The sequence below is a fragment of the Arvicola amphibius genome, chromosome 5 (genome assembly GCF_903992535.2).
Source record: "Arvicola amphibius chromosome 5, mArvAmp1.2, whole genome shotgun sequence".
Taxonomy (NCBI): Eukaryota; Metazoa; Chordata; class Mammalia; order Rodentia; family Cricetidae; genus Arvicola; species Arvicola amphibius.
In genome coordinates this window covers 82,980,111-83,005,317 of record NC_052051.1, presented here as the reverse complement: position 1 = coordinate 83,005,317, position 25,207 = coordinate 82,980,111, and the positions used below count along the sequence as shown (strand labels likewise).

At 43.0% G+C, this 25,207-nt stretch overlaps 1 protein-coding gene across 23 annotated transcripts in view; it reads left to right on the top strand.

The window, feature by feature from the left end:
• The window catches only part of Phf21a (PHD finger protein 21A), a 160,732-nt gene that overhangs the window by 123,238 nt on the left and 12,287 nt on the right, over window positions 1-25,207 (top strand). For 19 of the 23 annotated variants that reach the window (XM_038329320.1, XM_038329308.1, XM_038329315.1 and 16 more), the window contains 5 exons: window positions 7,667-7,909; window positions 12,808-13,059; window positions 14,130-14,216; window positions 16,055-16,348; window positions 23,846-23,944. In XM_038329320.1, the coding sequence (XP_038185248.1) occupies window positions 7,667-7,909; window positions 12,808-13,059; window positions 14,130-14,216; window positions 16,055-16,348; window positions 23,846-23,944 (975 nt within the window). Of the gene's footprint in view, window positions 1-4,482; window positions 4,625-7,666; window positions 7,910-12,807; window positions 13,060-14,129; window positions 14,217-16,054; window positions 16,349-23,845; window positions 23,945-25,207 lie in introns of those variants that run through there. The other 4 variants (XM_038329325.1, XM_038329330.1, XM_038329331.1 and 1 more) reach the window with 2 other exon arrangements.

The following is a 25,207-nucleotide window of genomic DNA, read 5'->3' as shown; positions in this document are numbered from 1 at the left end:
TGCCCTTAAGTGTGGGAAATAGCTGTGGAATTTGGAGTGACGAGCTGGTGGTGTGTGCAGCAGTGCTCTGTAAACAGCTGGTTACAGAGAGACGAGCTTCTGCTGAGCTGAAGCTTTAATTTACAAACTGACGGCTTCCGTGTCATAGCTCATTGTAGGACACAGTGAGTGGCTACTTTCTCATGTAGCAAAAAGCTAAATTGTTGCCGGGCGGTGGTGGCGCACGCCTTTAATCCCAGCACTCGGGAGGCAGAGACAGGCGGATCTCTGTGAGTTCGAGGCCAGCCTGGTCTACAAGAGCTAGTTCCAGGAGAGGCTCTAAAAAAGCTGCAGAGAAACCCTGTCTCGAAAAACAAAACAAACAAAAAAAAAAGCTAAATTGTGCAGATTGTGAATAATTTTTATTAATAATGGTTTTCTGCTCTCCTCATTACTGTGTCTGAGGTCACTTCATGTTTAAATTAAATGTTATTTTATATGTTCTAACTTATGAACCTCCATAGAGCTACAGAGTATCTTGGGCCAGATTTCAATACAAAGATACATTTCAGATTATGTTTGGTTTCCGAGATAAAAAGGCAGTAAATAGCATTCACTCTCTTGATACCGTATTTTTTTGTTTATAATTTAAAATGACAACAACAATAAAAAAAAATCTCGCCAGTAGGTAAAGATGTTTACTGTCAACCCTAAAGATGTGAGTCCCACCCCCTGGATCCACATGGTGGATGAGAGATTGTGCTCCTCCAGGTTGTCCTCTGGCCTGTACATGTACACTGTGGTGGTATGAAAGTGAATGGCCACATGGGCTCTTATATGTGAGTGTTTAGTGCCCAGTTGGCAGACTATTTGGGAAGGACTAAGAGTGGGTGTGGCCTTGTTTGAGGAAGTGTGTCACTGGAGGTGGGCTTTGAGGTTTCCAAAACCAGTGTCAGTCCCAGTCAGTCTCCTCTCTCCTCCTCTCCCTCTCTCTCTTCATCCATCTTGCCAATAAGATGTAAGCTCTCAGCTACTACTCCAGTACCAGGCCTACCTGCCTCCCACAGTGCTCCTGGTCATGATGGTTATGGACTGACTGACCCTCTGAAACTGTAAGCAAGCTCCAATTAAATGCCTTCCCTTATCAGTTGCCTTGGTTATAGTGTCTCTTCACAGCATAGAACAGTAACAAAAATATGCACGTGTTCTAAATGTCCTCAACACATACATGTGAAATAAATAAAGCATATTAAATTTTTTAGAAAGCTAACCACTTAGAACTAACATTAAAATGGTTGGTGGTACCCACCTTTAACCTCTGCAGAGGCAGGTGGAGCTCTGTGAATTTGAAGCCAACCTTGTTTACACAGTTAATTCCAGGTCAGCCGGAGTTACATAGCGAGACCCTATCTCAAAAAAATCCAACAGCTCTTTTTGTGGCATCCCCTCAGCAGTGACTGTGTCAAGATGAAGCTGAATAAATATCTCCTTCCCAGCCACTGACTGTCAAAACTCATTGAAGTGAATGGTGAATGGTGAATACAAGCTTCATAGGTTCTATGAGAAGCGCATAGCCACACAAGTAGCTGCTGATGCTCTGTGCGAGACTGGAAGGGTTATGTGGTATGAATCAGTGGCGGGAATGACTAACAAGGTTTCTCTTGAAGCAAGGTGTCCACACTCACATGGCAGAATGTGCTCACTGTTGAGTAAGGGCATTCTTGTTATAGACCAAGAAGAGCTGGAGAGAGGACGTGCAAGTTTCTTCATGAATGTCAATCTAACTCAACTTGGTTAAAGGAAAGGAAGATATTCCTGGACTGACAGATACTACTGTGCTTTGTTGGTTTGTGTCCAAAAGAGCTGCAGGATCTGAAAGCTTTTTTAGTCTCTAAAAGAAGGCGATGAACACCAGTATGTTGTCAAAAAAACCCTAAACCAAGAAGGTCAGAAGCCTCCTGTTACTCCACATGTCCTACAGCATAAACACCCATGTATTGCTCTGAAGAAACAACACACTAAGAGAAACAAGGAGGAGGCTTCAGAATATACCAAACTTTTGGCCAAGAGAATGAAGGAAACCAAAGAAAAACACTAGGAACAGATTGCCAAGGGATGTAGGCTGTCCCCGCTGAGAGCTTCTACTTCTAAGTCTGAATCCAATCAAAAATAAGTCTTTAAGAGTAACAAATTATCAAGACCTTTAATCAAACCATTTAATTTGATGTTAAAAAAATCTTGTGATTGGAAAATAATTGACATTTGAAATAAAAGTAGCATTTAATTGTTGACTTGAGTTGAAATTTTACATCCTCAAATTGTATTATTATTAGTTCTGTCCCTTGTTCTCACACTTCCCTAAGCACTCTCCACTATCAATATGTTGAAGCTACCAGTATTCCTCTTCTTCCTCCACTCTGCTGGAATTATCTCCTGTACTCCCCTGCGAACATTCTCTCCAATAGGGTCACTGCAAAATATCGACTTTTCTTACTGTATTAAGTGGGGGAGTTTACTGTGAGCTTACTGCTTTCTTCCCGTATTTTTGCTCATAAAATGATATTTTGTGTTTCTATTCACACAACGGTTGAATTCACTTAATTCTGTTTCTTTAAGCAACACACACCTTCGCTCAGAATTGTGGTCTCCTCACTAATGTCAGTAGCACATGCAGATTTGCTTCATGTTGAAACAGGGTCTGTGCTTATTCTAGGCTGGCCTAGAGTTGTCCTGTCTCCATTTCCTGAGTGCTGGCTAGGATGACAGGCTGTGCCAGCATTCCTGGAGGGCAACTGCATGACACTTTCTGAAGAAGTCGTGTCTGTCTGCTGCATCCTCAGTGTTAATGAATATGGTTCATTATAAATGCGATAGTTGAATTTCAGTTGAGCATCAGAACACCCCCTCCATCCCGGAGACACTCACTCCCTCAGTGCCATTTGATAAATTCTGATACCAATGAATACAAAGTTTTCCAGGTTAGTTTTCTCTAGTCACATAAAATTTAATACTCTGGTTTCATTTTGAGTAGTGGATGAGTCTGAAGACCTGGACATGTGCTCGTTGTATCTTAGGCGTGAAGATAAACGGGACTGGTCCTTCATATTTTAGTTTCAAAACTTCCCTGTCAGCCTCTTGTTTAAAGGTTAAGGCCACATTTTCAGACTAGAAAGGGTGAATGTTTAAGGCATTACTTTGAAAGAAGATTTTTGAGTGGGTGTGGCTTTCTCATAGTTGATTCAGAATGGATGATGTTGCATAGAGCACAAGCTAGTTGAGTGACTGTGAAAAGCAGTGATGTGAAGCACCATCATCCAGCTGTGAAGAAAACGGTCCAGTGCCTAAGTTTCTTCTGAGAGATGCGCCCTCGAATCTGTGCGCAGGCGTAATGGGGACGATGGGCTGGCCCTCCCGTTCTCCATGCCCTTCTGTGTTCTTGGCCAGGGAACTTGGGACAGCTGCCAGCGATAACAGGAATTCAAACGTATATTCTGATTATTGTATTTGTACAATTCTGAATTTTTCTTTTGAACCCATCTTGCTGTCATGTGGACATGTCGATAGTATCACTGAATGTCATAGTATTGATCACCGAGGCCCTGTGAACTCTTCTGCCTGAACAAGCCCAAATGAAACTATGTGATGGAAGAGTCAAGGAGGTGAGGAGCAGGCATAGACTAGGTTTATGGAGCACTTGTCAGGATCGAGGGCAGGACCAGCCCTTACGGAAGCAGGCCACACAGGCCTGTTGTTTGTAGAAAATATACCGAGAGAAGTCTAGAACTTGTTTACTTTCTCCCTCCCTTCTACCATCATTCTTCCTAAGTCTTCTTTTCCATTTCCTTCAGGTATCACTTTTTAAAGCAACAACAACAAACCTTTATAAGCTGAGTATGGTGGCACAGGCCCTTAGTCCCAGCACTCATGAGGCAGAGGCAGGCAGATCTCCGTGAGTCAGAGGCTAGCCTGGTCTACATAGTAGGTTCCAGGATAGCCAACACTATATAGAGAGGCCCTTTCTCTAAAATTAACTAATTAATAATACTGATAATAATCCTTAAAAACCTTTTAAAACTTTTTGGTAATGTCAAATGGCCAGTTTGTGATATTTAATCTTTTCTGAGAACTTCAGGATAATGGACTGAGATAATTAGCCACATTCAAAGATCTCACTCATATGTGAACACCATTGGAAATCTATTTATACTACTGTTACCTCCAATAATGGCTGACAAAAAAAACTCCATGATTTCTTTGTTCAAAACATGATGGTAAAAGTGTAGGCTTATCTCCTGGGAGGTGAAAGGGTATCCTTTGTATGGGGCATTGAGAATACTGCCTGACCACACTTGGTAAGGACTTCTCATATACTATTTTGTGTCTTCTCTCACTTTTACCCAGATTTTATGCTAACCCACGACCAGAGCCCTCTGAACTGCTTTTGTGTTTACCTGAGTGTTGAGACTGTGGGTGTTAGAAAATCCACTCTCAGACATGCAGTGCTGCCTCAGGGCACCTCTGCCCAAGGAGTGCCTCTGCAACAGAGCTTTCTGCTCTCCACCCTTGGGCTTGCTTCTGACTGCACTACAGTGACAGGAAGCTTTTTTCAGACAGACATGGCCACATGCCTGTGGTGTTGCAGTTGGTGAGTATAGCAGGGAGAGGGGCTGGACTGTTCTGCTCTGGGCAGTGCTTTGAAATACCAGAGCTGTCTTCTAAGGAAAACTTTACCCAGTTCATGTGATCCAGACTGTCCAACCCACAGGCTTTTTCCTTCCTTCTAAGGACTGGCGCAGCTTTACAAGTGTTTGGATGTAGGTGCCCCTCCTCGCCAGCAGGTTCTGTGTAGGAACAGTTATGGATGCAGTAGGACTCACTGGACTCCCACTCTGCCTCTGGTTCCGGCTGGCCATCACCCTGCTCTAGCCATCTGACTGAGGAGTATTCTAGCCTGCATCTCTCTAGTTCTTGCCTCTGCTCTTCCTTGCTGCTGCACACAACACTGCGAGCAGGTCCTGGACTTGGTGTCTTCGTTGTAGTTCACTTCAGTAGACAGTAATCAAGAGAACATACTGTAGTTCCTAAAGATGCTGTAGAGGAGAAAATACCCTGTCCTCTGTGCCTGGTGTACCACATAGTTTCCTGTGCTGTTTCCTTCACAGTTCCTCCCTACCCCACCCTCTCTTTCCCTTTGACAACTGTCACTCTTTAAATTTCCTCTGTTTTTTTTGTTTTGTTTTGTTTTGTTTTTTTTAAAAAAAAAAAAAGTTTTAGGAGTTTCTTTCCCTGGTGATGCATACTTGGTATTTGGTGAGAAGGAAGACTGAAAGCAACTCTAATAATTATTTAATTTTAAAACACTAAGTGTTCAAACAGGCAGCCAGTGTTACCATCTCTGTGCGATACTCAGAATTACCTGCAGGACCCTCTCCTGTGAACCATAGCACTTCCACCACAGTGCCTTTTATGCTCAAGAAATACAGTTTGAAGACTTAAACATTATTTTTGTAAGCATTTTGGTATTTTTGTAAGCATCTGCTGTGTCTTCTCCAAAAACCTTGAACTGCATTAAAAAAAAATTTTTTTTTTACCAAAAAAGGCCATGCTAGTATGGGGTGTAATGTATAGTTGGTTTTCTCCCCAAAATTGGCCTTTATATGATATTTTAATTGTCTGAAAAGAATCAACAATATTTAAAAACTTTTCAAGAATGTATTTAGTATTGACTTAAATGTTTTAAAAGCCATTTTGTGAACACTTTACTATTCCAACATGCTAAGTGAGGTGGCTTTCAGGTTCAGGTTCTTTAGAGACTATTAGCGGCAAAGTCAGTTAGACCCACATTAGTAATTTGCAAATTAACCTGCTGTTCTTAATTTCATTAGCCCTTTATTTACAGCTTCCCTTTGAGGGCAGGGCGGTGTAGTTCGGTTGGTAGACTGACTAGCATGCGTGAGTCCCTGGGTTCAGCCCCCCTGCACTGCATATACTAGGTGTGGTGGTGACACATAATATTTCCAAAACTCCAAAAACGATCAGTTCAAGTTTATCCTTGACTACACAGTGAGTTCGAGACTAGCCTGGGAGAACCTTGTGTGTGAGGCCTTATCTCAAAAAGTTAATCAAAACTACTAATCTCAACTAGCACTAAGCTTCATTTTCTTCAGCATAGTCTATATCAAAAAATATCAGCCTTTATTATCAGAAATAGCAAGCTGCAGCTGATTGAATTCACTTGAAAGGAAAAATCATATTTTTCTTTCTGCCAGCCACCAAGACAGGAATGTCAGAGTCCTACCAGGCCCCAGATGGTGGGGCAGATCCTCTGAGCCAGTGGCGGGTGTTCAGTCCTATTGCTTTGCACACTCTGTGCAGAGAATGGGGACATTTGCTTGGCAGCACAGTGCTCAGTAGAGTGGAGCTGTGAGCACAGTCGTGCATCCATCACAGCTCTTACTTAGTGAGGAACTGTATTCTTGTATAGAGTCTGGTGGTATATCTTAATGACAATATTCACAGGTAAGGAGGGATAGATTATTATAATGAAAATACCCAAAATACATTCTTTTTTAAAAAAAAAAGCATAGTTCAGGAAGTTTATAAAACTTGACTTTAGATTTCCTCCCTTTGTTTACATTTTTCTTTGTTTTGTTTTGTTATTTTGAGACCAGATCTCACTATGTAGCTCTAGCTATCCTAGAACCCACTACCTGGGTAGCCTGGTAGCTCACAGAAGTACTCTTGCCTCTGCCTCCCAAGTGCTGGGATTAAAGACACACATCGCTATGTTTAGTTTAACTTTAAATTTCTTCTCTGTTTAATCAAACTTTTACTCTGCCTAAACAGATAGCATATGATTCTATACATATATTTCTAAAATCTGTCCCAGCAAAGAAGCCCTACTCAGTAGTTATACATTTCAGTAATTCAGAATGCTTTTTACTTATATAACATACAGCAGTTTCTTTATTTAAAAACAAGGGTGGGAGAGAGAGTGTGTTACTATAGATTGAATTGGGGGCCTTGCAAATGCTATGCAAATGCTGTACCACTGCGCCAAGTCCTGAACCCTATTAATGTTTCAAACTTGGATAGATACATGATGATGATGTGTGCTTGAATAGTTAAATATCAGACACAGTTAATCATGGCCAGTAATGCACTGGTCAGTTTTGAGTACTCCGTATAGATTGATCTGCTCAGTTGTTACTCATAAGAGGTACTCTGTTCTTGTTCTACAGACCAGGACACTAAGGGACAGGTTAAAACACCTGCCCAGCAGCATATAAACTGGGTGTGTGTTTAGACAGTGTAGCTCCAGAGTTAGGCTTCTGCTGCTGTGCTGTTCTGCGCTTCCAGCCTCACATGCCAAGAAATCTGAACTGGCTCTAGCAGCTCATCCCTATAATCCTAGCATTTGGGAGGCTAAGCAGGACAGTGAGTTCAATGCCCGCTGGACTACATAGTGCAGCTACCTCAAGGAAAAGATGTTGCCGGGGAGAAAAGAGAAGAAAGGAGATGGGGGGATGAGGGAGAGTGGGCTCTACTTCACTTTTTAAATCTGTATGTGTCAGTTTCCTTCATATATAAAGCATTTCTTATAGCAGTGGTCTCATATTAAATAAATTACCTATAAGGGTTTGAGTTGCTCATGTTAGAGTCTGTACATTTTGTTTTCATTTGGTAGAAAAGAGTAGTAGAGCAGCTGCGGAAGAACCTGATAGTCAAGCAAGAGCAGCCGGACAAGTTCCAGATACAGCCATTGCCACAGTCTGAAAATAAACTACAGACAGCACAGCAGCAACCACTACAGCCACTACAGCCACTGCAACAGCAGCAGCAGCAGCAGCAGCAGCAGCAGCAGCAGCAACAACAGCAGCAGCAGCACGCCCAGCAGTCAGCAGCACCGCCCAGCCTGACTGCTTCCCAGGTAACCGTGTGGGTGAAGCATCCCAGGCTGAGTTCTGGGGGTTGGTTGGTTATTGGTCACATAGCACTGACTCCTACGTCAGCTATCCTAAACTCAACTAACACCAAACAAAGTTTTCTGGGTTTGTTTTGGATTTTAACCATCACTGGCATAAGGATCAGTTAAGTGCACTGGCAGAACGAAAGAGCCTTCTAGGGAGCAAAAGTTAAATGACTGAGTTGGGAGTGTGGCTCAGTTGGTAGAGGGTGCAACTAGGCAACTAACATTCATGAAGCATGGGTTTGATTCTCAGCACCACATAAAACCAGGTGTGGTGGTTTATGCCTATGATCCCAGCACTATAAGGTAGAGGCAGGGGGATCAGGAAGTCAGTCACCTTTGACTACATAGGCAGTTAAAGTTGGAGGCTAGCATGGGTTTCATGAGATCTTATCTTAAAAAAAAAAAAGATTGAGGGGGGAAAAAAGCTAAATGAGTTCCATTGGGAATGGAACTCAGCAATAGAGTGCTTGCCAACTATGTCCAAGCCTAGCAACACGCATGCACACACATGAACACACCTATCTGTGCATACATGCATGCTAAATGATTTTCTACTTGTCTTCAACAACAAAGACAAATCACTGAGCACCATGCTGAGTTAGAGTCTTACTGGAGACTTCTGGGGTGTTTATTTGGATTTGTTTTTACAGTGATTTCAAACTCTTCTGGAATGGTTTTTCTGAAGTTTGTAGCAGTTAGGCATGTAGCTGTTCCAGTGTCACTTTTGGGACCATGTAGAAAGAATTATCCAAAAGGGTGGTATGTTTTTATTATCCATAGAGATAACATGTTCACGTCAAGTCCACATTCTTGAGAATGTATGCGGGTTCTCTGCTGGTGGAGATTTGGAATGAGGGTGCAGGTGAGACTTAGAGCTAAGTGGGGCTTAGTGTTCTAGCCTGATGCAACTGTGGAAATGTTTTACTGGAAGGGGCATTTAACCTAACACGCTGAAAGGACATATTTGGAATTGATATTTGATTAAGAAAATTATTCAGACATGACCTCTACAGACAGATATATATTATGAATGTACTTTTTTAAGAGGAGCCGATGGGCCTGAGGAGATGGCGCAGTTGGAAAAGTGCTTGCTGTATAAGCATGAAGGACTGCGTTCTACACCCGACACCTGCATAAAAAGAGTGGTGCATGGTCATGTGTGTTTTCTATTATCGGTGCTAGGGGAGCAGAGATAGGAGGATGGAGCTTGCTGGCCAGCCAGCCTAGCTGAATCTGTAAGTTCAAGATTCCAGTGAGTGGTCCTGTCTCAAAACACAAGATGAGGGCTGGAGAGATGGCTCACCAGTTAACAGCATTTGGTGCTCAGTCCTGGGCTCAGTCCTGGGCTCAGTCCCCAGCACCCACGTCAAGGGCATGCAACAATTTGTAAGTCCATTTCCAGGAAATCAAGTTCCTCCTTCTGGCTCTCCAGGCACCTGTAAGCATGGGGTGCACATACACACCGAGGCACACATGTGCACACACTAAATGAGTAAGTTTAAAAATAAAAGCAAAGTTGATGATAACTGAAGAACGATACCTGAAGTTGGCCTCTGGCCTCCACAGGTCTGCACATCTGCACACATACAAATTTATCCAAATAAGTGGATAAATAAGTAAACACACCATAATAAAATAGGGGATGCAGAGGCTTGGAAGTTAAGGAGTACTTACTGATCTTACAGAGGAACCCAGTTTAATTCTTAGTACCTACATAGTGGTACTGCCTGCCTTCCATAACTCTAAGTAGCAGCAGATGGATGGCTTCTTCTGGCCTCTGTACACACCAGGTATGCACGTGGTGCACATATATACCTGCAGACAAAACCTCATACACATAAAATAAGTCAGTTTTTTTAGGAGTCTAGCTGCACATGGTGGCAAACATTTTTAATCCCAGCATTCTGGGAGGCAGAGGATGGAGAATCCTGTGAGTTCAAGACCAGTCTGGTCTACAAATTGAGTTCTAGGACAACCAGGGCTGTTACAAGAGAAACAGTGTTTTGAAAAACAAAGCAAAACAACAACAAAAAGATTCTAATGTGTTGGGTTGTAGCTTAGTAATAGAGTACTTGTCTAGCATATTTCAGATCCTTTGTTCTATCCTCAGTGTCTTAGTTAGGGTGTCTGTTGCTGTGAAGAGACACCATGGCCATGGCAACATTTATTGGGTGGTTTATAGTTTCAGAGGTTTATTTCATTGTCATCTTGGTGGGACTTAGCAGCAGGTAAACAAACATGATGCTGGAGAAGGAGCTGACAGTGTAAAGGAGCTACATCTTGATCCCACAGGCTGCAGGAAGTGGTCTGAGTGTCACAGTGAGTGAAGCTTGAGCATACATGAGGTCTCACAGTGGCACTCTTTCTCCAACAAGGCTACAGCCACACACCTCCTAATAGTGCCTCTCCCTATGAGATTATAGGTGCCAGTTACACTTAAGCTACCACACTCAGCATAACAAAAATAATAATGAATAAATCTTAAAAATTTTAATTAAAGTAAAACAAAGAATTTTGCCATTAGTGTTACTGCCTGTATGTCTGCATGAACTTCTAGCTTGTAGACTACAAGTTTTATCATAATTAAAGAACTTTATGGAAGTATAATATCTGCTACCTTCTCTTCAAGATCATCAGGCTCGAACAGAATTAGCTAGCCAGTTCCAAACACAACTTCCATGAAAATCATTGCCTTTGATTCTTCTCTTCTTCCTTTTGGGACAGCTGAGACATTTTTAGTATGTTTATATGTCAAAGTCCCCTTCTCATCTAAACCCTAGCACTCCAAGAGTTTGCTTCATATCCCCTAATATTTGGAATAGAGTAGCAGATCAGAGTGAGAACTTAAATAGGTCGTGAATACATTCTTTAAGAAGCTATCACTGAGGCATTTGCACTACATCTTTGGTCTATGTGTTATGTAGAATTACATGGATATTAGAATATATGGAATGAAACTAGCCACAATTAAATACATGTAAAGGAGAATAAAAATGCTTAGTTACAGTGTCAAGTAACTCATCAGGTGTAATGTTATAGAAGCATTGAATTAATGGTAAGTAAATAATTTAGGTGTATTTGTGTTTTTATTCAGTATTTACTATAATAATCAGTTTTGAGTTGATCCAGTATTAGTAATGATTTGCCTCAACTAGAGGTGTTTCACACAAGTGCATTGACTTCATTTAAAGCAATATCAGCACACAAACTGTTTTAAAATCTGTGTCATTGAGTTCTGCTGACCACAGCCTCACATCCACAGCCTGTGGCACACCAGGATTGAAGGCCATCTGGTCCAGCTTGCTCACTTACCACTTCAAAAGCTCTTTGTATTTAAGCATTTTAAATTGAAAGATGAGGCTGATAGTATACTGTGTTTAAAACTCTGCAAGGACTGGCTTTGTGAGCGAGCCTGTGCTGCTACATTCTCTAGCGCTTCAAGTGATAAAATGGCCTTTGGCTGTTGTATGGCTTTCAACCCTGACTTGCTGCCCAGGTGCCATTCCACATTTGAGAAGGCAGTGGCAGATGGCATAAGCTGCCCATGTTGTGCCTTGGAAACTAAAGCAAAGATTTGGGGGCTTTTAATTGTAGGATTGCTGATTAAATTGTGGGATGGATGAGACCACATTATTATGTGTTGTTGTTGTTGTTGTTGTTGAAAGGAGATTTTAAAAGCTGAATGTGTGTGTAGCATGCACATGTCAGGCAGAAGAGGTAAGTAACTACACACACTCAGTAGCTGGATACATGGTGCTCATACGGCATGGAGGTGAAACTCCTTCAGGGAGGTTTTCCAGGGGTGTGGAGGAGAAAGGGCTCCCAGTGGACTTCTGCAGAGCTGGGCATGCTCTCACCCCACTGTCCAGCTGCTAGTTTCTTGCCACATGTGGCTTAGAAAAATATGATGAGTACAAGTGCAGGGCTGACCTTTTAATTTTTTAATTAAAGTTTATAAAAGTTTATAGTGGCTGCCAAGCTGTAGAGTATATTTTAGAAGGGGAAATTAAAGCGGAATAAATATTAGAACCAGTGAGTTGGAGATGAATGTTTGTGTTCCTAAAAGGTCTGCATCTTGAGTGACTAGTAGCAGTGCCAGGTAGATAGATGTGTGCGCCATGTAACACACATCTTTAACAGACACTGTAATTGTTGTAGTAAAAAGTTAGGCAAACGCAGCTTCAACGCCTTGGAACTAGGTGAGAAGCACCAGTCAAGTCCTTACTAAAGCTCCTCCATTTCTCAAGGCCTTGGAAACCCAGGTGTTTGTTCCCACCTTGTTGGTTTCCCTCCCTCTCTGATCACTTCCACGTCAGCTCTCCAGAGGGAAGACTGTAGGCAGTGGCACAGCCCCCTTTGGAACAGAGAACTGGTGTTTCCTATGCTCGTTGGCAGCATAATTATCTGTAACTTGGGGTTTACTACATCTGAGGCAGAAGTTGTGCCGATCCTCCTGTGAGTTTCCCTTCTACTTCTCCAGGGACCCTTTGCTTTGTGTCGCAGGTGGCAAATAGCCAGACTGGTGAGGGTATAGCAATCGGGGCTGGAGACAGTGTTCAACTTAGATATGAATTAACTGACTGTCTGCAGAGTCAGAAAACCCAGAAGCGTTAAGTGCACTCATGTTCTGTACCTGTAGGTGTGCACAGTCCTTTGCTTAGAACTTTCCTGTTTGCAAGTGATCCTAACTTGAAAACTAGAGATTGTCTTTCTCTATAGTAAAAAGCATATTCTACATCACAAATGTTCATTTTATAGACCAACTTGGTTACTTTGTTTCCTTTGGGAGTTCAGAAGCATATCGTTCAGTGGGATCACATTTCAGTGTCTTAATGTCTGTTCTCCGTGTCTCCTAGAAGACTGTAACCACAGCTTCTATGATTACCACAAAGACACTACCTCTCGTCTTGAAAGCAGCAACTGCGACCATGCCTGCCTCTGTTGTGGGCCAGAGACCTACCATTGCTATGGTGACCGCCATCAACAGTCAGAAAGCTGTGCTCAGCACTGATGTGCAGAACACACCAGTCAACCTCCAGACGTCTAGTAAGGTCACTGGGCCTGGGGCAGAGGCTGTCCAAATTGTGGCAAAAAACACAGTCACTCTGGTAAGCCAGTAGCTGCTACTCAGTGTGTGCACATGAGAGGGTTCAGGTTGTGCATTGTAGAGTGTTTCCATTTTAAACTCCTACTGGGTTTCTGAGCTCCTATCATTTTCCTAGCAAAGCGAACTCCCCTATGGGCCTGTCAGTTAACTACAGAGGTGTCCTGATATCAGGAACCAGATTTAGTACGTTGTCTGAGGTCAAAGTAGGACTTGGTTTTGGAGGAAAACTACCCTTCACAAAGACACACACTGTTTCATTCTCTTTCCCTCCATTCTGTCCACTGCCACCTCCCCCTAACTCCCATGGATTCTGAGTGCTGAAAGCCCCTGTGCTGTGTTTTGTTTGAGGAAACCCTTTACATTCTTTCAGTTCATTATCACTCTAATTTGAATGCAGCCCCTGAAGTACTTAGAGTTGGTTGGGGCACACTTTAAAAATTTTAAAGAAATTCAGAGGTTAATGTGCCAACGGCCAAGTCCTGCCAGAGGGAGGATGCCCTGGAGGGAATACCTGAACAAGACTGTCGATGAAGTTCCAGGGTCGAGCCATGTAGGCACTGTTGTTCTTGGAAGTTTATGAGAACCAGGTCCAGACTGTGACACTCAGTTATCTTCTTCCCATGACAAAGCTCTTGGTGACTTTTTGAATATTGGCCAATAATGAGTAAAAGTAGCAACGAAGTGAAGCTTTGTCATTTACCCAGCAGTCCTTAGAAATGCTGTCCTGTCGCTCAGCCAGATGCTAGGGTTCAAGAGTTCTCTTTAGGAAGAAAGCCATTCAGCCATTCTCTGTTGGGTAAAGCTTAAATCTTGCCAGGGGAGGAGGGATCCAGACAGACAGCAAGTTTGATTTTACTTTATAGTTTTGAGACGGAGTGTGCAGATGGGAAAGAACGAGCTTCTAAAGCCGTGTTAATTCGCATAGTGAGCTGCAGGGCAGGAGCTGGTGGGGATGCCGTGTGATGTGGGGAGCAGGCACCTGTGTCTTTTGAATGTCTGCCTCTAACACTGAATGTGACTGCCCCTCAGGTTTATTTATCTTTCCTGTTTTTGTTTGCTTGTTTTAAACAGGTTCAAGCAACACCTCCTCAGCCCATCAAAGTACCACAGTTTATCCCTCCTCCTAGGCTCACTCCACGTCCAAACTTCCTCCCACAGGTGAGAAACCAGTGGAGAGCAATGGTGGGTAAGGTGGCGTGCAGTCCTCATGTCCCTGCCCTTGTGGAGAAAGTGAAGCAGAACTAAATGTAAAGCACCAAGAGAATGCCATCATGGTACTACTACTCGCTTGGGGGAAATACAGAACTGTTCTGTCTCTAGGGAACGGAGATGTGCACCACTTTTGATGTCTTTTCCCTTTGCTAAAAGGAGTAGAGACAGCCAAGCAAACCCCTGTGACCTTGCTTACGGAAGATGGAGTGTTCTGCTGCTTCTCACCCCTGACAGTTCTCCCAGCACCAGCCCAGCCCTGGTGGTCTCCAGGTGGTCCCGCCAATAGAAAGGCCAACAGTTACTCTCTGAGATGCAGCTTTCAGGCAGAGAAGAGAACGGAGTCTGTGAGGAGTTGTACAGTGCTCGCATGAGAGAAGGCCATCCTGTTATTTTTCAGATAGATCTTTAATAAGTCCTGTGGGTAGCAAAACATTGTACTAAGTAAGCTTTTGTTCCCTGGATATGCTGTTTTCAAGATGCAGCTCTCAGCTGTCCGAGAGCATCATCAGCGGTACCTATAGGATTAAAGTGTCCATAGGGAAGCATGGTAGGCGAGCATGTGGAAGGGACACTCACCATTCTGGACTGATGGAGAAGGTCTTTTCATGATTTCCTTGAAGAATATGTTCAATGGGAGGCCTAAATTTTGATGAAGAAATTTAAAAACTGCGTGTGAGTGGGGACACACGTCTGAGAGGACAGTGTAAACTGTGTGTGCAGTGAAGACACACGTCTGAGAGGACAGTGTAAACTGTGTGTGTGCAGTGGACACACGTCTTGAGAGGACAGTGTAAACTGTGTGTGTGCAGTGGACACATGTCTGAGAGGACAGTGTAAACTTTGTGTGTGCAGTGGACACACGTCTGAGAGGACAGTGTAAACTGTGTGTGTGCAGTGAAGACACACGTCTGAGAGGACAGTGTAAACTGTGTGTGTGCAGTGGGGACACACGTGTGTTCAAGGAACCAAGGAGATTGCTGTGGATGTGCAGAGCCCATGAAGCTGACCTGGTTAGGCTTAGAGAAAGAGCCTAGAAAAGTGTACTGGGAAGAGCCTGGGGCCCTTGCCACTGTGCTGAGATATAGGATATATCCCAGCAGCAGTATAAATCAGTGGAAGGATCTTTGGGCAAGTACATGACATGATCACACTGAGTGTTTTAGACATTCCCTCTTTTGCTATGCAAACCACAGGTTGGAAGTACTTAAAAGTGGATAGAAAGAGTTGTCAGGACCTTAGCGGAGATGACGTGGAGCCCGCTGTCGCCTACACACTTCATACAGGCTAGTTTCATTCCCACAGTAGCCCGATGAAAGATTTCAATAAAGAATTAAAGATTGGCTGGGCGGTGGTGGCGCATACCTTTAATCCCAGCACTCAGGAGGCAGAGGCAGGTGGATCTCTGTGTGTTCAAGACCAGCCTGGTCTACAAGAGCTAGTTCCAGGACAGGCTCCAAAGCCACAGAGAAACCAAACCTGTCTCAAAAAACAAAAAACAAAACAAAACAAACAAAAAAAAAAAAGGAAAGGTTTAGTCCATGTTTCTCCTGTGGTGCATCAGATTTCATGAAGCTTTTATGTTTTAGGGACATAGATCCACAGGTGTTTATAACAATGTTAAATGTAGTTCTTACTACTATCTCAGTAGCAGCCATCACAGGATTATCTTAAGCTAAATATTCAGACTTAGAAGACTGTCATGAGCCACACCTGGCACCAGTCTGCTTAGAAATGTAAAGGACTTAGCCACCTCCAGTAATGCAGTATTGTTCTCTCTCTCATAGGTCCGACCCAAGCCTGTGGCCCAGAATAACATTCCTATTGCTCCAGCGCCTCCTCCCATGCTTGCAGCTCCTCAGCTTATCCAGAGGCCTGTCATGCTGACCAAGTTTACACCCACAACCCTCCCCACATCCCAGAATTCCATCCACCCCGTTCGTGTCGTCAATGGACAGACCGCAACCATAGCCAAAACGTTCCCCATGGCCCAGCTCACCAGCATCGTGATAGCTACTCCAGGGACCAGACTCGCTGGACCTCAGACTGTACAGCTTAGCAAACCAAGCCTTGAGAAACAGGTATGGACAGAGTGTTTACCTGCCTGCTGTGGCAGTAGCCTTGGCTTTGAAGCAATCGCTGCTAGACGCTTTCTAAGTATGCCTTGTCAAGGGTTCTTCATTTCAGCACCAAATCAACATCCTATTGCTTTGTTGTATGATAATTCATTCACATCCAAGAGCTGTTTGTCCAGAAGAAAGTTGGGTTGCTTTCCCAGGGTTGCTGGCTTCAGCGTCTTGTGTGAGTGAGCTCCCCCTTCTGGCTGCTGCAGAAATTCACAGTAAGGAAGCCTGTCTCTCCTACTCCCCACCACCCCAATCCTACACCTGAAACAGAAAGCATGTCTTGGCTTCACCCAGGAAGAACGCAGGTGTGGACCTGACGGTGTAGGTCAGTCAGGGACAGTAAGCAGATCAGGGAAGGACTTCATCTCGGGGACTTCTGCCATCATTCCAGATGATGTATGCCAAACAAAGTTTCACTTTCCAGAACTCATCCTTTGAGCTCTAGACTAGATGCAGCAGACATTTCAGTTCAGATATTGGAGCCCTGCATTTACATTTTCTAAAGTCAGATTGTTCCCATACTTGAGTGAGACTAGAGTAAAGCTAGTAACCTCCAAAGAACCCTTAAAGGTGTAACCACAGAGAAGGGGTCTCTAGACAGTCACTTCACCATCTGGAGAAAGACCAATGACGAGAAGGAGTCCTTCAGATAAAAGCAAGTTTTCAAGAAAGTTGCTTTAATTAATCATTGGCCTGCCCAGCATGGTGGGGCATATTTGTAAGCCCCATACCCAGGAGCCTGAAGCAGGAAGATAGTCACAACTTGGAGCCAGTCTGAGCCAGGACCACCCTACTCAGCTTTAGACCTCCAAGCTCCTTGAAGTAACTCACAGTACTGTCACTTTCTGTCCCTAAATCTCACTTTTCTTAGGAAGAAAAAGCTTTTTGTCATTTTTATTTTATTTTTTCATTTCTTTTTCTGATCATAGAGATATGTGATTTTAAGAAATACTAACATCACAGAAATATAAATTGTAGGATAGTCTGTCCTCCTAATTTATTTATTTCCTGAAATTTTAATAAAAATTTACTTTTAGTACTTATTATTAACCCTTTCAATTATGTGCCTGCCTCAAAAAGTCATTATCTTGGTCTGTTTCTAATTGCTCAGACTTGACTTCCCATTTATGTGAAAATAGTCTCTAGCTGGGTAGTGGTGACGCACGCCTTTGATCCCAACACTCACTCTGTGAGTTCAAGGCCAGCCTAGTCTACAGAGTGAGATCCAGGACAGGCTCCAAAGCTACTTAGAGAAACCCTGTCTCAAACAAACAAACAAACAAACAAAGTCTCTGGTGGATCTCAGTCTTCTGCCTGATTGGGTAAGCAACCATGATTCAGAAAGGCTGGCCCCTGGTGGGCGTAGCACAGGGAATGCTTCTTTGACCTTCTTGGACAGAGGAATCTTGCACATAGACTCCCAAGTCTTAGACTCAGACCACTCATCCATGCAGCAGAGTTGAATCAAGAAACACACAAGATGGCTCATCACCATTCCTGCAGAGCTGCCCAAACACCAGCAAGTGCTTCGAGGGACTTGCTAGGATTTTTTTTTTGGGGGGGGGGGGGTCAAGACAGGGTTTCTCTATAGCTTTGGGGCCTTTCCTGAAACTCACTCTGTAGACCAGGCTACCCTCAAACTCACAGAGATCCACCTGCCTCTGCATCCTGAATGCTGGGATTAAAGGTGTGTGCCAGCACCACTGAACTAAATTATTAGCACCAACTTTAGATTAGAGGTTTTGAGACTATTTGACAGCAGTCCTTCAGTGCTCAAGACTTAGGGGACAAGACCTTGAGGGATGTGCTGACCCTCAGAAGAGATGGCTCAGTGGTTAAGAGCACTGACTGCTCTAACAGAGAACCTGGGTTCAATTCCCAGCACCCACATGGCAGCTCACTACTGTCTGTGACTCGGATTCCAGGGAACCCAACACCCATGATAAAACACCAACGCACGTTACTGTGGGACCTGAGAGCCTCTCAGAAAGTGCCACTTCCCATCGCTTCTCTATCACCTTTGGTAAATAAAGAAAAAACTTACTTTCATTTTCATCTTATTTTTTCATTTATTTTTCTGATTATACAGATATTACATGTGATTTTAAAATGTAGACATCACAGAAATATAAGTTATAGAAGATGCTCTCCCCATAACCTATGCACTTTCTGTAATTTTAATCTAACTTTAACATCAGTAGTTCATTGCTATTAGCATTTTCTATTATGTGCCTCTAGATATTTTATGTTTATACACTAACAGAATTGTAAAGCACACCATGTATTTAACCCATTCTTCTCTAGACTTTAGGCATCTTTTTATGTCTTGCCCTGGCATGTTGATGGTGTTTTGCGGTTTGATTTGTATAACATAGAAGTTCTAAGTTGAAGGCCAGTATGTCCTGGCATCCTCTCTGCCAGAATATAGGAATCCAGTCGTTGCTAGTTAAGTTGGCAGGCCATCTGGCCTAGCAGCCCTCAGATTAGCCCGGTTCTTGGGATTCCCTTCTTCGGAGCTTCTGCTGAGCTTCTCCTAGGTGGGCTAACATAGGAGACAAGCAGTCACCTGTTCAGAGATTTACTAAGCCTATGTGTACAGGGTTTTCAAGGCTCACTAGGTTTGCTGTTTCTTCAGTTAACCTTCTTCACTTCTTGAAAACATGTCAGTGAGCACTAGGATGTAGCCCGGTGATGGAGCTCTGGCCTGGCATGTACAAGGACCTGGGTTTCATCCCACAAACAAACAACAAAACAGACAAGTGCCAGCTGATTTGTTCCTCATGCTGTTTGTATATAAAGATAAAGAAGGAAAAAAATCAAAGCCCATACAACACGGAGCTCAGTCTCTTGGGCATTTGCAGCAGTCATTGAGGTTTTGCCCAGGTAAGGAAACATCCAGACTATGTTGACCCCCACGGCCTCTCTTTCTTTCACGTAGGAAAGAAGGCAGTAGAGTTAAACTAGCAGTGGGTTCACTCTGTCTGTCGGGAGTCTTCTTACCCACCCTCACTAGAGAGCCTCTGGTGTCTGCCTTACTGAAGCCACATTACACTGTGATTCTGAGAGAGGAGAGGAGGAGTTTACAGAGCCTGAGTGCTAACGACACCAGGATCACCATAAAGACACCGTGGGCTTTGGTTCTAGCCCACCGTGGTTAAGCAAGACATACAAAAGTCCAGGTCCACAACTTGCTCTCCCTGGTACATTTAGAGTCATGTGTACATTATGCTACAGTCTCGGGCTACCGTTACATATCTCAGTTTTAAAACCCTCAGCAAATGGTCATGTTGCAGCTAGTTGAGAGTCTTGCTCTGATACTGACTGGTGGCTGTTGAAAGTTGAGGTGACTGCTTTATGAGGGATTTCTTTGTAGTGTGTGATTAGTTTGGTGGCACCTTTTTCTTGACAGGGCTTCTTCAAAGAAACAGAACGAATCTCTAATATTCTCTAGATAAGATTCCATCTCAGAAAGCATTTCCTTTTCTCGTCATGGGGAACAGCCCCTCTCCGATTAGAGCTTAATCATCACGGGATGAGTGCGGGGCCACTACATCCCCCTGCTCCGCTTCTGACTCTAGTACCTGCTGCTTCTACCATCTTTGATTGATGTTTCAGTTTAGTGTTTCTGTTTGTTTAAGCTTTACTGTCTCATGTTTGGTCAGCTTGGGTAAGGTATTTCTAGAGATTTGTCCATTTCTTTTATGTTACATGTTTGTCATACAATTATCTGATGTATTCTCTTAAAAACCTTATACATGCCTTTAATCCCAGCACTCAGGAGGCAGAGGCAGGCGGATCTCTGTGAGTTCGAGACCAGCCTGGTCTACAAGAGCTAGTTCCAGGACAGGCTCCAAAGCTACAGAGAAACCCTGTCTCGAAAAACCAAAAAAAAAAAAAAAAAAAAAAAAAAACCTTATTTTATTACTCTAAGTAAGATTAGGAATGATGCTCTCCTGCTTTTTCATTATTTCATCCTTTTCCTTGGTCTCTAGAAGTTTATAGCTTTGGTCGATGTTTTTTTCCCAAAGGACCACGTTTGAGGTTTTTTTGTTTTATTTGTTTTGAGACAAAATCTCTCTATGTAACTCTGGCTTGCCTTGGACTCACAGATTCCCCCTGCCCCTGCCTCTGAACCTGTTCCTGCTATAGTAAAAGCATGTAGGATAGTTATATTACACCAAGCAAAGTCAACTCTAAGTTTAAAAACATAACAGGCATAGATGTTTCTTGTGTCAAAACACAGGTATAAAAGAATTGATCTGAAAAGGGGGTATAAGAATTTTAATATATGCACCTATCAAGAAAGTCCCAAGATTTATGAAGTAAATACTGGTGGAGTTGAAGAGACAGACTGTCCTACACCAGTGGCTGAGAGTATTACTTCCCTGGTTTAAATAATGGCTCCAGCACGTAGAGGAAAACGTGTAAATAAGGGAACTGAACAGACTGTACACTGATTAGCCCTAAAACATACAAAAGTGCTCTTTTAGCATTTTCCTTTCAAACCTTTCCTACCTTCCACTCTGCAGTGAGACTCGCGCAGGAGCTTAATATGTCCATCCTGCAACTCTCTGCCTTTCAGTTTTAGGCTGAGTCCAGGTAGACTCAGTGGTCACAGTGATGAGATACTCGGCTGTGTTGCTGTTTGCATAGCTTATGCCTTCTTCTTCCCTGTTCCTTCAGCACTGCCCTTTTTTGTGTTTTTGTTTTTCCTAGTGTACATTTTCATGTCTTTATCACATCCTTCTTTTCCATGTATATTTCATTTTCTTAGACGTTACCATGGAGACTACAGTTAGCTTTAACAATCTCATTTTAATTGATCCCAGTTCAGTTTCAGTAACATACAAAATTTCTGCTCCTGTGAAATTCTGTCCTGCTGTGCATGTTATATCATAATTATATCTTTATAGTGTGTGTCCGCTAATGCAGACTTAACTGTTGTCTCATACAGTAATCTTTCATATAGGAGCAGAGTGAGCAGTTACTAGTCGAAACTGCTGCGATGTGGCCTTGACTGGAGTTCTCCTTGTGGCTCAAGTAATGGTCTGCTGTCTGCCATTTCATTAAGGCGGGTGTGCTGGCAGTGCTTTCGTGTCTGAATCTCTTAATTTATCCTTCATTCTTTCAGAATAGTTTTTAGCACAATATAGGATTGTTAGGTGATGGCTTTGATTTTTCTGGGTTTTGTTTGTTTGTTTACCCATCCCTTTAGGAATGTTGTTCCTCTGCCTTCTGCTTAGCTGGATAGTTTGGGCTCCAGGTCTCTTACAAGTTTGTAGTCAAAGTAGGTGGCCAGAGCTGCGGTTGTCACCAGCCTAACTAGAGTTGGGTAGTTTACAACTAAGTTCAGTCAAGTGACTTGTGGCCTCACTTTTTGCTGGTTGTGGGCAGGAGACTGTTTCATCTGACTTAGTTCTCTTAGTTCTGGACACATGACAGTCTCCTCCCAGAGCAAGAAATCCTCGAGAGAAAGTACCACACCCCAAATGTTTTGACTGTTTTCTTTTTGTTTGGATGTTCTTTTTCCAACACTCAGTATGTTCTTCTTTCCAGAGAGAGAGAGAGAGAGAGAGAGAGAGAGAGAGAGAGAGAGAGAGAGAGAGAGAGACTTATTGCACAAACACATAACATGTAGTTTTAAAATGTTTAGAAATGTGGGTGTGGTAATCCTCGGTGCAGAGGGACTTGCCTCTCCCAGGAGCATTGCCACCAAGTGTTTGTTCAACCATGGAAACGTGAGAAAGGCTCTCAGGGAACTGTTTCACGCAGGAATGGAACACAAGCCCTATGGGTGACCGTCTTCATTCCTCTATCCTTTCACGTTCAAGTCACAAAAATAAGCTAATTCTGATTACCCCAAACCTTAGTAATATCACTATGAATGGCGTTCCAATTCAGGTTTCCTTTATGGAGGAAATGGGTCCTTTGGGGACTAAATTTAAAATTATGTTTGTAAGGAAGGAGAAGAAGGGAACTGAGACAGAGATTGAAATGTGATTGATTCTCCCGGAGGCCAGTCCTGTATTGATGCAAGTATGACGTGTCATGCTGGCTCAAAGGACTACAGTAAAGGACTACAGGAGTGTGCAAGCAGCCCTGCTCGCATGGCATATAATACAGATGGAGACGTATGGCAGGACTCTGGTTAGAGCAGTGAAGGCAGCAGCTGGGCCCCAGGACAGTGGCTGTCCTCATATTGATAAGCAGGTTGTACATTTGCCTATGTAACAGCGTGCAAAGCCAGAGGCAGAGTATGGGAATAGACAGAAAAAAAAGTAAAAGTTTTTTCAGATCTCATACATTATTTTTCATTATACGGTTTTCAAGAACTTTTGATGTCTTTTTTTATGGGTCTAAAGTCTTGCACTCAGCTCCTGTCTATCAATAATCAGATTTTGTTCTAATTACTTAATCACTTGTTGTTACCTCACAAAAGACCATTGCACCTATAATTTTCATTAGTTTTTTAAATGTAAGTTTATGTTTATGGTTTTATGTCTTCTGTTCTAAAACGATTTTATTTCTACAGAATTTATAAAAGAGCTAGCCATTGCTCATAGTGAGAACAGCAATGCAGGCCTGCCCGGTGCCGGCTCCCGTTTGTGTCCGCAGATGCCGTGCACTGGTGTTGTGTGTTTCCGTAAATGCGTCAAGTCAGTTCTGGGGTTGTTCAGAAGAAAACCTTGGGATAGACTGCACATCTTAAGCACATGTGGACAGAGCTTAGCCCTTATATAACCATGATGGGATTTTTCCATGAAACCTCTACATTCCACAGCCAAGGAAAATAACCTATACTTCAGTTTTTATTTGCCTTTAGAAAATATTTCTAATCACCTTTTAATTTTATATGTTTGAATATTTTGCCTGAATTTATGTCTGAACACCATGTGTGTGTCTGATGCCCAAGCAGATCAAAAAAGGGCCCAGGGATTAGAGTTACAGATGGTTATGAGCTGCCATGTAGGTGCTAAGGACTGAACCCAGATCCACTGCAAGAGAAGCTGATGTTTTTGACCTCTGAGTCCTTTTTCGCCTTCTTTCAAAGCATCATGTTTCCTGGGCGTTGTGTGTGCTGTGGTGCATATGTGGAGGTCAGGAGACACTTAGGGAAGTTAGTTGTCTTTTTCTGCCAGGTGGATCTTGGAGACCAAACTTCATGTTACTGGCTTGGCAACAGGTGCTCCACCTGCTGGCACTTCATCTTTCATGCAGGAACTGTTCCTTTATCTGATCGTATTTATAGGTTCATATTACTCAGACATGCAGTCCAGGGTCTCCAGCTGGACTTCCACATTTTTTTTTCCTCTTCAACAAATACATCATATGAACTTGTCTGGTAATGTTTCAAATTTGAGTACACTAATTTTTCCTGACTATAGTTCAACTGTTTTCAATTCTTTTAATAAAAAATTAATTCTGAATTTTTGCTTAATTGTTCTCTCCTAGACAGTTAAATCCCACACAGAAACAGAGGAGAAGCAAGCAGAGAGCTGTACCGTCACTCCACCTGCTGCACCAAAACCAAAACGAGAAGAGAACCCCCAGGTAGGGCTGCCTCTGCACACTTCATGTGTCCCAGGACTGTTGATTTAGCCCCTCAGTGCTCCTTTCATTCAGCAGTGTGGTTACCAAGTCAGGTCAACCTGGGGCAGGTTTTTTTAGCACAAAGTCCTGAGGGCCCAAGTATAGGTGTTGAAAGGAATGAGTTCTGACATGATGTTTTCATATAAACCCTGTAAACTTGAAACAGAAGATTAAAGATGAACTTCCCAGGGTCCTGCAGCATTCCTAAGGAAGGCAGTGCTGGGCTTGGCTCACACAGCCTATGTAAGCAGCTGATGGTTACATTGTGGGCTACCATTGTGTGCTCAGTTTATTACATTAGAGCAACAGATTCCAAAGGACTTAGTGGCTCAAAAGTAGTACATAGAGCGTGAAAGTGGGTTGGCAAAGGTAATGTTCACACTGTGACATAGCCCAGCAAAAGCAGCAGATTGTGTGCCATGGACAAGAGGGTGTTCTCCCTCGACGCAAACGCTGGTGTGGTTACGACGGAGTGTGTCGGACCCTCCGTCCTCAGTGCTTTTTCATAGAGAAGCCCTACCAGACAGTGGCATGAGGATGATGGCATTGTGCCTTTTTTTTCCCTTTAAATGAACAAAGGAAAGATCAGCTGAGCGGTAGTGGAGTACACATTTAATCCCAGTGCTCAGGAGGCAAAGACAGGCAGATCTCTGAGTCTGAGGCCAGCCTAGTCTACAGAATGAGTTCTGGGACATCGGGGCTACACAGAGAAACCCTGTCTTGAAAAAAACAAAACAAACAAACAAACAAAAGAAACAAAGGAAAGATCTACTGAACCAGCCCAGTTTTTTTTTTCCCAAAACTAATATCAAATGTTCTTCTTTCTGAGGTGAAATCAGTTGTATTTTTTTAAAGGACTGGAACTTGAAAGAAGCACTTGTTACAAAAATTAATGAAAAACTTGTAGCTCATTCACAAAAAGTACTTAAGGTCTTTAAAAGTCATGAGCAGTGCTTCAGTAGACAGTGAAGACATACTTTTCAGATCACAGCCAACCAGAGCAAAGTATACCAAATCAGTCCATTCTCTTTCCAGTCTAAAGATCTGATATTCTATCTCAGGGGTTCAGCTGCAGGGAAACTGTCCCATGATATTTAGCTTTCATCTTTAACTGAAAGTTAGGCAGAATCACCTACCGGTGTCCCTAAAAACATTAGCTGGTGTTCCTACATCCCAGTGAAGAGTGGCGTGCTTAGAGCCTGAAGCTTGCTTGGCCCTCTGCAT